At 53.7% G+C, this 13949-nt stretch overlaps 1 protein-coding gene across 2 annotated transcripts in view; it reads right to left on the reverse strand.

Moving 5' to 3' along the window:
• Nucleotides 1–1684: 1684 nt before the first annotated feature.
• Foxk2 (forkhead box K2) overlaps nt 1685–13949 on the reverse strand; it is a 61182-nt gene continuing 48917 nt past the window's right edge. Inside the window, exons 5-10 of one of the 2 annotated variants that reach the window (XM_058585227.1) lie at nt 12070–12263; nt 11265–11440; nt 10921–11013; nt 10024–10320; nt 9659–9868; nt 1685–2897 (exon numbers count right to left, since the gene is read on the reverse strand). In XM_058585227.1, the coding sequence (XP_058441210.1) occupies nt 2701–2897; nt 9659–9868; nt 10024–10320; nt 10921–11013; nt 11265–11440; nt 12070–12263 (1167 nt within the window). In that variant the 3' untranslated portion in view covers nt 1685–2700. The remainder of the gene's footprint in view (nt 2898–9658; nt 9869–10023; nt 10321–10920; nt 11014–11264; nt 11441–12069; nt 12264–13949) is intronic. The other variant, XM_046463146.1, reaches the window with a different exon arrangement.

Consider the following 13949-nt stretch of genomic DNA (forward strand, 5'->3'; position numbering starts at 1 on the left):
AGCATGATCACTTCTATTTCCACTTTTTTTTCTTCTTTGTTGGTGCTGGGGATTGAACCCAGGGCCTTGTGCATGTGAGGCCAGCACTCTACCAACTGAGCTATTTCCCCAGCCCTGTTTCCAAATGCTTTTCATCCAATTGTTGTTCTCAAGTTCTGTGGCTTCTGACCCACTTCTAGAGCACTGGCTCAATGGAGTGTGATCAGTTTGTCTGCTGTGTTTTCTGGCCTTGCAACGTCTGGGTCGAGCTGCAGCTGTCCTGTTTTCCCTGTGGAACTGAGATTCTGGCTGCGTCTGGCACCCTGGAGGCCCTGCGTGCAGCCTGGAGACGTGGTCTTTGGCAGGCAGCTCCACTCCATGGAGTCCTGCTGTGGTTCTTCCTGGGCCCACCTGCCCGGGCCCTGGGTGTTTTGCTGTGGTGGCTCCTGGCATCGTTCTGACTAGCCTTCACCCTGGCCGCAATCAGTCTTCCAGGCCAGAGGCTCAGGTCTTGACCTCCCCGTGTCTTCCCACTCCTGTGCCTGGGTCCTGCTTGGGGCCAGAGTAGATAGAAGGGGAAGATGGGGAGCGTGGCGGAGCTCTGCTCCTCGGGCCCTGTGCCCCACTTTCCCACTCCTGGTCCCAGCACTTCACCCCTCCACTGCTGCTCCTGGCTTTAATGTCTGGCCCAGTCTTCCTATCTGCTGGGCTCCCCTGCCATCTCCACAGGCCCCGCAGCTGCAGTGGCACTGTCCCAAGGCCTACTCCCGCCTTGTGTTCCGGGTCCCTGAACAGCACGGCCCCAGAGGCCAGGCAACTGCTGGGAGGGCAGCATTCACCGGTCCTAGTGTCCTGAAAGTGGGGGCTGCCCCATAGTAAGCACAGGACCCCTGGGCAGCACGACGGACTGTCCTATTTCCCTGGTGGAACTGTACCAACATGAACCTTGCACCTTCCAGGAACCCTGTTCCAGAGGAGCCCAGAGTGTGATGTGTGCCCAGGCTCCAGTGAAGGACAGCACGTGGCAGGTGGGCAGCACCAGCACCTTCAGGAAGGCTGACCTGCTCAACGGGCTGCAGACCAGTGCCGGCCTTCCCCAGGATGAGGGCTGCCTGCAGAAGCCACAGCAGCACAGCTGCCACCCCAGGGCCAGTGAAGCCAGATTTAAAGTTAGGTAGTCAGTGTAGTTAGATAAATCGGGTCTAATATCTAGTGAAATCTAAAATGGAGACCATGCGGAGAATGACTCAGGGAAAACACAGGACAACTCATGGAAGTCCCGAAAAGGCCCTAGGCCAAAGTCCACCTCAAAGAAATGTTAATGAACAGCCCCCAGCAAAAAGGTGCTGACTCAGAAGTCCTTCCTGACCAGATTACTTCTCTGCCCCACCTGTGTCCCACCCCTCGGGCCTTCCAACCTACATTCCATCACCAAAACTATAAAAAGGGGAAACAACCTCACTTCCACGGATTCCACCTCTTGGGTCCCCTTCTTCCTCCGGGAGAAGTCTTTTCTGCTGTCCTTTAATAAACTTCTAATTTCTACTCTGACCTTGCCTCGGCGTGCTTCTTTGGTGTTATTCTTCAACATTGGGGAAGCAAGAACTCGTCACCAGTCAACAGCGGTAACACCAGGAGTCTGCAAGCCCCCACCCTGCCAGCCGCACCTCTGGTGCTTTCACAAGAAGACCATGCACCATTCAACTAAAATTAATAAAAATATTTTATTGAATTTTAGGAACTTGGTACTGTTTAAAAATTTCAATCTTTGCACACAGATCACCACTCTACTTCCTAGGACAGAAGTCTGGACTTACTTAAGAGACTGTCCCTCTCCTCCGGGGCGCCCAGCACAGCAGGCCCACGGGACACTGCTGCCTTCACTGGCTGTGATCCTGCGAGGACCAAGGCCGGCGGCTGGGGCCGGGGCTCGCCTGCGCCGGTCTGGCTCAGGGCAGAGCTGCTGCAGGCGGCAGTCCCTGAGGGAGCTGGAGGTTGGCAGAGGCCAGAGACTTCTGCAGAGCGGGACGCTGCGGAGCTGCTGGGCAGCGGGGGGCAGTGGGCGGGAGGCCGAGGGCGGCCATGCACGGGCCCTTCCTCAGTTCTGGAGCAGAGGCGGCGCCACCTCCCGAAGGCCCGGCGGCCGGCTGTCCACCTTCACAACCCAACCGCCGGCGACCCGGCGGCCGGTCCCGGTGCGAGGTGGGCCTTGGGAGGGGACCGTCCCCCGCAGCGGGGCGCCGCTGGTTTGGTCTTCGTGTGGATGACGTCGAGTCGCCTGGAAACACCTTCTGCCATTTCATTCCACCAGGAAAATACAGGTTCTCTTCCTCTTTAAAAAAAAATTAAATACCAAAATAACTACATTTAAATAAATAATGTTATGGTGATGACACTGGACGTTCTCGGGCGGCGGCGGCCTCCCGCTGGCCTCCCGCTGGCCTCCCCCCGCCTGCTCTCTTCACGGAGGCGGGACAGTGACGCAGGGACAGAGTCGGCGGGAGGGACACACGGGCGGCGCAGGCGGGGGCCGGGGCGGCGGGTCCAGTTCACCGCTGGGCTCCGCGCGGGCGGCCACAGCAGACGGAGGCCGCCAAGTCCGCTGGTCCTCACCGGGGGCTGCCGCGCAGCCCGGGAGTGTTAAGGCCGCCGGCCCGGGGCGGCGCCTCCTTTGGCACCGCGGAGCTGCGGGGAGCTGCGGGGCGAGGACGGCTCCCGCCGCTAGTTCTGGACGCCCTTTTCCCTCACGGCTGCTGGTGGCGCATCCACACTCAGGGCGATGACGAAGCCCTCGCCGTCTTCCGTCTTGATCCGCTTCAGCTCCGGCCGCTCCGCCTGGTCCCCATTCTGGCGCTTCGTGGGCAGGGACGCGGAGGCCGACGCGTGGGTCGCCAGCATGTGCAGAGGGCTCGCTGAGGCTGAAAGGAGCAGCGCGTCAGAGCCCGGCCCCGCCCAGGACCCAGCCCGGAGCCCCCTCCCCAGACACTGCCCCCCCATGCCAAGGACACCCAAGGGCAGACCCAAAGCAGGAGAAACACTGCCTCCCGCTGGCCTGTGCCTGCCTATAGGCCTCCGCTGCAGCACGTGCAGGTTTTCTCAGGAGCTCCACCTGTCCGTCAGCACTGCTGTCGGGCTCAGGAACAGTGCTGTGGCTGGGACATTCCACCAAGTCACCAGGGGCAGGGCTGTGCTGTGCCCAGAGGAGCAGCACAGGCTCACGAGGTCCACCTTCCCATCTGAGTTGGACTAGTGGTCTAACTCACTGCCCCCAGGGCAGAAAAGGCACCCTGGACAGTCCCATAACAGTCTGCAGGACAGAGTCCACTGCAGCCGTGACAGCTTCAGGGCAGATGCACACACCTGCTGTGGCACCTCTAGCCACAGGGTTCATCATATCAATTAACAGGTTCTCTAGTTTTGCACCCATCTGTTTGAAGACACCTTGTCCAACGCAGTGGCAAGCCTGGTGTTGACCTGGCCAATAGACTGTGGCTCACACCTGGCCAGAACTCATGCTCTGAGGAACACAATAGCCATCTGCACCTAGGATGACGTGACACCAGCTCAGCAAAACCATCAACCAAAGTACAAAAAGGTAAAGGCATGCTAGCCACTGATCTACCACATGCAAACGTGAACTCATGGACCCCTCACAACACGACCCAAGCAGCACTTTGAATACCGATTTTGGATAGCAAATAAATGCCAGCGTGTAGGTCTATCTTCAAAGATGGAACCAGCACCATGAACAATCCAGGCAGCCAGGAATAGGACATCGAGGGGCAGGGCGGGGGTGGCCTGGCCACAGACCTGCCTCTCCCGCCACCTGGTGGAGGTGCCCCTACCTGGGCAGCAGCCACAGACACCCAGGCTGACTGCCATGCTGGTCATGCAGGGCTCTCCTCCTGGGGCGTGGGCACAAGAGCTGGTGGGTCTCATAATGCAGCTTGGGTGTAGCACCAGCCCCAGCCCACCACAAGGGGCAGGGGTGTGGGCAGAGGGAGCAGGACCACACCTTTCCCCTGGGGCTGAAAAGGGACAGGATGTTTCAGCTCAAGAAGAGACCACTGTGCCACAATAACTCCAGGACAAGGCTGGAGCCACCTGCAAGATCCCTGGGGCTTGCAGCAGGTTGACAGCCTTCTCCCACCCCTTTCCCCTCAGGCAGAGGCCAAAGGGCCAGGGTCCCAACAGACCTCTGCAGAGAGCTGGAAGGCTCAGGTCTGCACAGGCCTGGGAGCTGGGCCTGGGCTGTGCGCCTGAACACAGGCCCTGGGTGTGCAGGCCTACACGGTGGGCTCCAAACTGCCAGGAGCAGCGCAGCGAGGTGGGGGTGGGTGGGTGGGAAGGGGGAACCCTGATCAGGAAGAGCTGCTGGGCAGGACCTCCATGGGGTCCCCCTGCGCAGACTGCTGTCCCACAGGTGGAGGCGTTTGCAAGTGCCGTGGCCTGGGCCAAGCAGAAGAAAGGCAGGTCCACACAGGGACAGGGCGGTCCGCATGTTCCCACGCCTGCTCCTGCTGCTGCATTCCGGCCAGAGCCTGGGGGAGGTGGAGGAAGACCCTGGCAAGGAGCAGGGCAGCAACAGGGAGCTGAGGCAGGAGGTGGCTACAGGCCAGCTCAAGGGGGACAGGCTCACAAACCAAATCCCAAACAGACGCGAGGGGAAGTACACTGTCTCTTTTGGAAGATGATGCAATCTTATATCTTAGAAAATGTGAATGAACATAAACAAACATCCACACAAACCAAACCACTACAGCTTGTGAATGGGTTCAGTGAAGTCGCAGGGTCCAAGATCACACACAAACATCAGCTGGTTTTCTATACGACAGCAATGAACAACCGAAAAGGGAGATAAAAACACTTCCAAATAGAAAAATGGGAAAAACAAAATACTTTGCTGAAATAACCAGAGACAGCTCATGGCTATGCTCAGAGACACGTTAACACTGCCAGGTAATGACATTCTCAACAAGACTGCATTATCACAACCTTTTCAGAACCCCAAAGTTTTGTTTTGTTTTGTTTTTGGGGGGAGCTACATCCCCAGGCTCCCACCTTTTAATTATTTTGAAGCCAGGCACAATGGAGCATGCCTATAATCCCAGCAACTTGTGAGGCTGAGGCAGGAAGATCACAAGTTTGAAGCCAGTTTCAGCAACTTAGTGAGACGCTGTCTCAAAATAAAAAAGGCTAAGCATGTAGCTCAGTGGTGGAACACATCTGGGCTCACTCATCTCTGCATTCCCGTACTTTTTTTAAAATCTAAATTTTGAAATGAGGCCTAAGATTACTGAGGCTGTCCTTGAACTTGCAAGCCTCCTGACTCAGCCTCCGGAGTGGCTGGGATAATAGACATATAATGCACAAGTGTTGACAATAGAAGGGTACTGGGCCTATCATTGTGCGGCCTGACAGCATTTAAAAAAAAAAATATATATATATATATATATATTAGTTTTAGGTGGGCACAATATCTTTATTTTATTTTATTTATTTATTTTTTAATGTGGTGCTGAGAATTGAACCCAGTGCCTCACGCATGCTAGGCAAGCACACTACCACTAAGTCACATCCCCAGCCCCTGACAGCATTTTTGAAGTGAAATTATGATCCTAAAAAGTTACATGGAATTGCAAAGGACCCAGAATAGCCTATTTGGTCTTGGAAAAAAGAGGGCAAAGTTGGAGGATTCTCACTTCCCAATTTTAAAACTTGCTACAAAGCTACAGTAATTAAAACTGTGGTATCAGCATGAAGATGACATAAAGATCAAGGAAACAGGCAGAACAGAGCATGTGTCTGTGGCTGTTTCCAACACGAGGGAGGGGCACAGGCACAGTGGGGCCCAGGCCAGCACACAGGGCAGCCCAGGCCCAAAGGAAGCAGAACACCCACTTCCAGGAGAAGACACGGAGGCAATGGTGACGGGGGTGTGTGGTGGGATTGACCCCAGGGGTGCTCTACCACCAAGTCACATCCCAGCTTGTGCTTTAAATTTTCGTTTGGAGACAGGCTGCTGCTGCTCCATTGCCCAGGCTGACCTGGAATGTGAGTTCTTCCTGTCTCAGCCCCCAAGTCACTGGGAAGGGCACCCACCACAGACCCGGCCTGCCCCTCTCCTCCTCCCACCTGCTTCCGCACCTTGCGCTGCACCGCCATGCCTGGCTAGGAGAAAGTCTTCATGTCCCCAAATCTGGCAGTGGTTTCATAGATATGACACCAAGCACAAGAAATGAGAGAAAAAATAAAGTAAACTGGACTTCATCAGAATCAAAAGCTGTTAGGAGATATTAGGAAGTGAAAAGCCCACAGAAGGAGAGAAGATTACTTAATTTTGTATCTGAGGAGGGTCTACGCAGCTCCCAGAACACATGAAGGGACACACAGCTCAGCAGCAAAACGACAACCCAACTGAAGCATAGGCAGAGGTGCCAACAGACAGCACCCAGCAGACGCCTGGGAGAGTGCTCAACATTCCCAGCCACGAGAGAAGCAAAGTTAGAGTCACTGTCTTGGGGCCACTTCACACCAATATGACGTTTAAAAGACAAAACAGGCTGGGCACAGCGGTCACTCCTGCAATCCCAGAGAAGCAGGAGGCCTAGGCAGGAGCACTGCAGTTCCAGGCCAGCCTGGGCGATCAAGACCCTGTCTCAAAATTAAAAAGTGCTGGGAATGCAGCCCAGTGATAGCGCCCCTCTGTTCAATCTTCAGCACCCAAAATAATAACAACAAAAACGACGACGACGACAACAACAACAAGGAGTTAACAGATGCTGCTTTGTTTTCCCAGGAGCGAATTTCAAGGGCAAGAGAGGGCCAACGAGGTGTTCCCTGTGCCTTGGCCTTCAACCAGACATTCAGCGCCTGTGTGACATCTGTCACTGCTCCAGTCCCTCTCCTGGCCCCCACCTCTGGGGCAAGCGTGTTAGAACAGAGTGCCCACACTGTGTGAACCTGAACCAGGCTCCCAGAGAGTGCTGCCTCTCCTCCACTCCCGTCCAGGGTTTCCCTGACGGAGCACCTCATGCTGTGAGGAGCACCGCATGCTGTGATGGCGTGTGCAGCAGCAGCTGACTGTGGGCTTGCAAGCGCAAAAGAACTCGGCATTTTCTACCCCCTCCTCTCCAGGTAGGACCAGGGCTCTCGGTGTTGACAGCAGGAAGGCACCAGGAAGGCACGGGGCTACCCACTGCCTGCAGAGATTAGGAGCAGCCTGGCCATGCCCCTTACAGTGCTGCTGGCCATGGAGGAAGTGGAAGTGCTTTGCTCAGGGCAGACATTCAAGAGCTCTTCCCCCAAGGCTCTGTAAGAGGGCTCTATGCCCTGCTTCACAGATGAGCAGCGGAGGTCAGAGTGGAAGAGAGAAGAGATGTGGACACTGTGTAATTCAGGCAAAGAAAAGTCTGATGTCAAAAGGTAATTATGAGCAGGTGCACGGGCACAGACCCGTAACCCTAGCGACTGTGGGAGCTGAAGCAGGAGGCTAGCCTGCGGAACTTAGCAAGACCCTGTCTAAAAAAAAGAGAGATGGGTGTGTGGCTCAGTGTACAGCTCTTGCCTAGCATGTGTCAGCACTGCAAAAACCAAACGTGATCAAACTGCACAGCTCATTTGTGAACAGATGTTTTCAGGTTCCGAATGACACCACGGATATTCAGAAGTTTTGGTTCCACAAAGTAAAACTATGCTAAGAACAAAAAAAAATGAAACAACATACTTTCCTTAAAAAATAGTTTTTGCCTAAAAAAAATGATTTTTGGTTTTGATAAGCTCTGCAGTACTGTTGTCAATCCTTCTATTCCCACTCCATTTTTAGGGTTTAGGTCTACATTTTGTTGCTGAGAGAGAAAAGACGGGCAGAGGCTCTGAGCAGCAAACTCACAGGCAGGAGGGGAAGGAGCAGGACCAGAGGCGGCACACCACAGCCACACCCAGGGTGCTATAGTGGGTGCCGATGAGGATGCAGGACTTCAGCTTTAAAACATCAGTATTTAATAGTGGAAAATTAAATCCCTTGCTTAAATTTAAAATGAAAAACATTAGTTATCAACTTAAATGCACTGAGAGACACAGGTGTCAGTTGCACTCGAGGCAGACACAGAAGGCTTTTGGAGCTGTTCCCTGCCACTGGGTGGACCTGGCATCTGGGAAATGCATGTTCCTGGGCACAGTTGTTCTGCCTGGTCAAGCCCTGGGCTGCACAGAGCCCACAGCTGGGAAGGACAACAAAACCCAGGACAGACTGACCCCCTTCACTTCATTCCACTTCTGGCTGCCTGCAGAGAGGGCCACCAGGTCTGCTACATCAAGCCACAGTGACCTCAGCTATTCAGAAGGAAGCACGTGGCCAGAGCAGGAGATGCGGGCCAAGGGAGCAGGCAGTGCCCACTGACCTGAGAATGCGCAGGCTGTCAATTTCCCCAGAAAAGGCATTATCCACATGCTCTGCAGGCTTGGGAGGGTCAGGCAGCATTCTGAATCACAGAGAGGCAAGTGCAGGTGCCCCGTTTCTGACCCAGGACTACTGCTTCAGGTGTGGGGTGCTGGCATGTGCTACCACGGCACCATGGTGCCACGTGTGCCCATGTAAGAGAGCAAGTGCTCCCCACTGCTGAAATGCCTTTGGTTTGGTGTGTGGAGTTAGTGATGAAATCCAGGGTCACAGGCATGCTAAGCAAGCACTGTGCCACTCAGCCGCACTCCAGCCCTGAAATGCCTCTGCAAAGTACCAGCCCTAAGGACCCTACTTCTGAGTGGCCTCACCAGTAGGCCAGGGCTCCTTCCCTAACAGCTCCACAGGGCAGGACAGGGATGGCAGCTTGGTGTTCCTGAGGGTTCTGAGGCCTCTACACCTGTCAGAACACGCTGGAGTGCACCCCACGTGTGGGCCTCCTAAGGGCTTTCAGAGCAAAGAGGTCACAAAAGCAGCATTCTCTACTTCCACCATTTTCAAGCAACACAGTGCGTAAGCCGCCACTCAGCAGATGAACCACAGCAAGGCAGAACGATATTCAAGACACTAGTTCCACTACTTGCCGCAGTCTGGCTGGGCACAAATCACGAGCCACTCAAGCAGGAACAAACTTCATTTTTGAAACTGCCGCCAATGCCCCGTATGGCTCCCGGGAAGATTGCCGACCAAGCCACGCGGCGTTCTCCCAGACCCCAACAGGAAGTCCCTCCTCTGAAATTCCCTCCTACCGCACTTCCCCAACCAATGGGAACTCTCCAGGAGTCCCGTAGCAGGCCGAGGTGGACAGCAGGAGTCCAATAACCATATGAATGCAGATCTTAACACAATCATATCATCTCAATGGCTTGCTGGCATCACCTTTCAACCAAAAATGCCATGCATCATATTACTTGGCTGTGGCTCTTAGCAACTACCCAAGTTTCAGGTCACTCCTAGGCAGCACCTAGGAGCCCTTCTGTCTGGAGGGCTGAGCAGCTCCTTTCTCAGATGGGCTTTGCAAAGGAGTCCCACAGTAGCCCGGCCCTCACTAGCTCCTGCTTCTCTGTGCGGCTGCATTTCCAACAACACAGAAATGCAGCTGCATCCGCAGACAACCAGTGCCAAAACAGCACCACGATACAGACTGCCTCCTCCCAGAAGGGCCTGGGCTCCCAGCCCCAGAGCCCAGCAAAGGACACAGCAAATGGCACTTCTTACCATTGTTCACCTGGCCATGCACGGCAGCCGGCATGGGCACCACGTGGGTTCCGTTCTGCGTTACAGTTTTTATCGGAAGCTGATGCTGACCAAGAGGGGCTTGCTGCACTATGGTGACTGTCTGGACTGGGGTGGCCTGTGGTGTCTGGATGATCCGGCTGGCAGCACCCAGCGTAGTGTGGCTAATTGCAGGAACGGGCTCCACTTTCACTAAAATAAAAGAAAAAGCAAAAATAACACCCACTAATATTATTGAACTGCTGATAAAAATCTTACCAGTTTAAATCAAGAAATCAGAAACCTCTTTCAAACCAGGCTGCGCATTGAGCCCCCATGGACATCGCAGCTGCTTTTCCGGTGCTCACCTTTGACTTCCCTGTGGTCTCCATTCTCCTGTGGTTCTGCCTTAGGAGGGGCCAGCACCGCCGCCTGAGTGACCACGGCTGGGCCAGCAGCTGTGTATGTGTTTGCTGGGGCTAGCCCAGCCACGCTGGTGACCGACACTGCTGGTATCTGGTGGACTACATGGACTGTCTGTACGACAGGCGGCTGAGAGGTGGAGGTCGTCACCGGAGTTGCAACAGTGTAGGTGACAGGCTTGACTGCAGGGGGCAGCTGCCGCTGGACGGTGATCAAGACAGGCTGGCCGGATAGGGGCGAGCCTGTGGACAGCAGGCAGAGGCAGGGCTGAGGCTAGCAGGTCCTGCTCCGCACACCTTCCCACACTCAGCACTCACACACAGCACAGATGTTACCTTTAAGCATCGGATGTGACCCCGCTCTGCCTTGTAAGAAAGGTGTAGTGTCTTAAGAGGGATATTTAATTCCCACATCCAGTTGCTAAAAATGCAACTGACTCTATTACGACTCCTGATAACAGCTTTCCCCAGGTCTTTCCCCTGAGAATACTGATAAACAGTGAGGGCCAGGCCACAGGTGCCACTCTTGCCTAGTCTAGCAGCTCACCTGGCAGGAAGCAGGACACACTGCAGCTGACTTGGGCTGTCACAGAGCCTCTGCCCCAACCCTCTGCCCTTTTTGGTTGGAGGGCTTGGACTAAAGAAACACAGACGATGGGTGCTACAGATGGGTGGGAAGGGAAGAGTGTTCTCTAGGCGACTGTGGCCGGAACCCCAACTGGGGGAACCGCATGTCTCCCCACCACTGCAGTTTTGATTGGACATTTTCACACTGTTTATATGTATTCTTTTTTAATTCACCAGGGCACACATGACATTGTAAATAAACTGTACAGTGCTCACCTACTAAGTGGACACGTTTCTGCTTCCAATCAGCCTCTAGTATGTTCAACCTACATGGTGCTTTTGGTGGGGGTGGAATCATTTTACGGAGTTCTGAATGACAAAGCAACACTCTGAGAAACAGGTGAATTCTAAATTAGTTCATGAACCTACATACAGTACAATTTAAAGAACCTCCGCTGGCTTTCTTAAACACTCCCACTGTTATTAGAATTTTCAAAGCCTTCAACCTAACACTCAGGTACCTAGCAGAACGCACAAGGCAGAGTGGCCTCTACGGTGAGTTTGGCAGCATCCTCTCTGCTGGCCTGGACATTTGACTACCCTCCCCCCAGTGCACTCACCTGGTGCGCTCTGGGCAAACCGGGCCTCCTGGATGACGGCGAGTTTGGGCTGTGAGGTGCTGGGCTCAGGCTCCAGGGGGGCTGGCGAACCTTCACGTGACAGGCTCTCAGGGGTCTGGGCACCACTGGAGTGAGCAGATAGCACTCCCGCATGGTTGGGAGAGGCTGGGGCACTCCTGAGTCACCAAAACAAGATAACATCCTTTACAGTGATCCCTCCCTCATGGACAGGGACTGTTGTCTCAATGAGTTCACTTTGCAAAACAGTGTCCCTTGTCTTCTGCCCACTAACTGCAGTTCCATGAGTCTGACCTGGTGAGCTGAGCTGGGTGCTCAGGGAGGCTCGGGCACCTGGGGCAGCACCACCCTGGGCCTGGGGCTGCTGCTCTGAAGCAGCTCCTGTGCAGTCAGACAGTGGGCAAGCTGGGAGCTTCAAGACTTACACTTCATGTGTGTTTTTCTTGGGGGGGGGGGGGAGGCTTAAAAACAAGATTATTAATGAAGCTAAAAATGGGTGGTTTAAAATCAGGCCAATAAACAATCTTGAGTTTAAGCAGCTAAAGGGTAGTTTTAGAGAACTGTCCACATGCCAAAGGAAAGCAAGGCCTCGCAAGCCCGCTGCCTCGCTGCCGAGGTGCAGGAGCCTGAGGAACGGCAGGGCAGAGCATCCAACACTTTTCCAAATCCCCATCCCAGCATTTAATCAAAATGCACCTGGCAGTCCCTTTGTGTTCAGAAGAGGACGTTCCCAGTCCACTGAAGGAGTTTAGGACCACAGGTGAGGTCTGAGGTCCCTTTTCCTTACCTAGACGAGAGCGGTCCCAGAGGGGTTCTAAAGCAAGGCACGCCCCTAGGCCGTCTTTTCCTAAAAGCCTGCTCTATCAGTTTGCTCTCAGAGGCTGGGTCTATCCTCCAGAAGGAGCCTTTGCCTGGTTCTTCCTGGGAACGCGGGACTTTGATGAAATAACGGTTCAGAGAGAGATTGTGGCGAATTGAATTCTATGAAACATAAAAAAATACGTAGAATTCATATAATTCTTTGCTGAGAAACAAAAATGTGCCCTAGTTTTTGGCCCTGCAAAGCAGAAACCTGGGGGAGCAGCTCCTGCAGAGCAAGAGTCCTGTGCTGGGGGAGCAGCCCTCCCTGTAAGCACGGCTCAGCACAGACTTGGCCCTGGGTTCGACCTCTCAGACGGAGTGGGGGGCACAGCTCATGAAGCTCCTGAGCTCCATGCAGGCAGGCACTGGGTCAGGGTGAGGCCTGCAGCACAGAGAGATGCCATTCCCCACCTCCAACTCCCAGGGTAGGAAACCGAGGCCCACTGCTGCCACCACCCAGCCTCTCCCAGGCAGAGCCAAGACCTCACTGATAGTTTTCCCTGTTCAGAGACACAGACCTGAGTCACCCCTTCACAATACCATGTTGCCAGAGTTAGCTTATAGAATCTGCCATGCCATCTGAAGTGCACTGATCTGGTACAGAGTATTCAACAAACTGGCAAAAGCTTGGCACCATCACTACTGCCACTTTTCTATTAACAGACACTTGCGTTGTTTGTAAAGTATGTCCACAAGCACAGTCATGACACAGACGCACAGGAAAAACCCCCCCTCAACCTGAGTCCATCCTTCTACTTCAGAAGGTCCCAGCTCTAGGCCTACCACAGGAGACTCCAAGGGAAGCTCCCCACTGTGGCCTGACCCAGGAACACCAGAAGCCAAACGGGACCAAAGTCACTGATCAATAAACATTCCATGCATTTACACTTTTAAACTTCTACAAATTTTCAAGGTGGTAATAACTCAAAATAAAATTGGGGGCTATTCAAAGTTCATTCCTAAATCCCCCCAATTAATCTTACAGTTAGAACTGCTACCCATGGCCTGAAATTCTGATTTGTCAAAGACAGCTAGGAAAGCAGACACATATCAAATATTACTGCACAAACAATCTCAGGGACCATTCAAAATTCTAACTAGTCACAGGATGGAATTAAGGCCTCTGGCCCCTGTGGATCTGAGTTTTCTCATGGGAAGCACAAAGGGGCAAGGTTGGCTGTGTTTGGTGTGATTGTGTATAAATACACGTATTTGTTGAGAATCAGTACATTTATTTGGGGGACAGGGTAGAAGGGACTGAACCTAGGGGCACTCAACCACTGAGCCACATCCCCAGCCCTTTTTATTTTTTGAGACAGGGACTTGCTGAGTTGCTGAGGCTGGCTTTGAACTCACGATCCACCTGCCTCACACTCTGGAACTGCTGGGATCACAGGCGTGGGCCATGGTGCCCCGCTAACTCAGTACATTTTAACAACCAAAGAAAACTTGCCATGGTGTTTGTCACCAGGTATAGCTGATAACCAATCTTCCTCTCAACTCCTCTGAAAGTCAAACATCTGTTCTCAACATCCAAAGACAGAGAAGCCAACGTCTGCCCACCACGTCAGCCCTCTTACACCAGCAGGAGACAGACATTCCAAGACTGTGGACAAGAGAAGCAACACCAGCAAAAGCCACAGCTAGCCCAGGCTCAGGCACCCCAGTACCAAAATCCAGAACCCAAAATGCTCCAGAACGTGAGACTGTTGAGCATCAGCATGACACCCCACGAGCAAGACCCCACTCTGGGCCAGGGGCTGCGCCGTGGCCAAACAGGAGCTCCCCAAGTACTACACAGCTTCG

The sequence above is a fragment of the Marmota monax genome, unplaced genomic scaffold, assembly GCF_021218885.2.
Source record: "Marmota monax isolate L192 unplaced genomic scaffold, Marmota_monax_Labrador192_F-V1.1 WCK01_AAM20220418_F8-fsc00220, whole genome shotgun sequence".
Lineage (NCBI taxonomy): Eukaryota > Metazoa > Chordata > Mammalia > Rodentia > Sciuridae > Marmota > Marmota monax.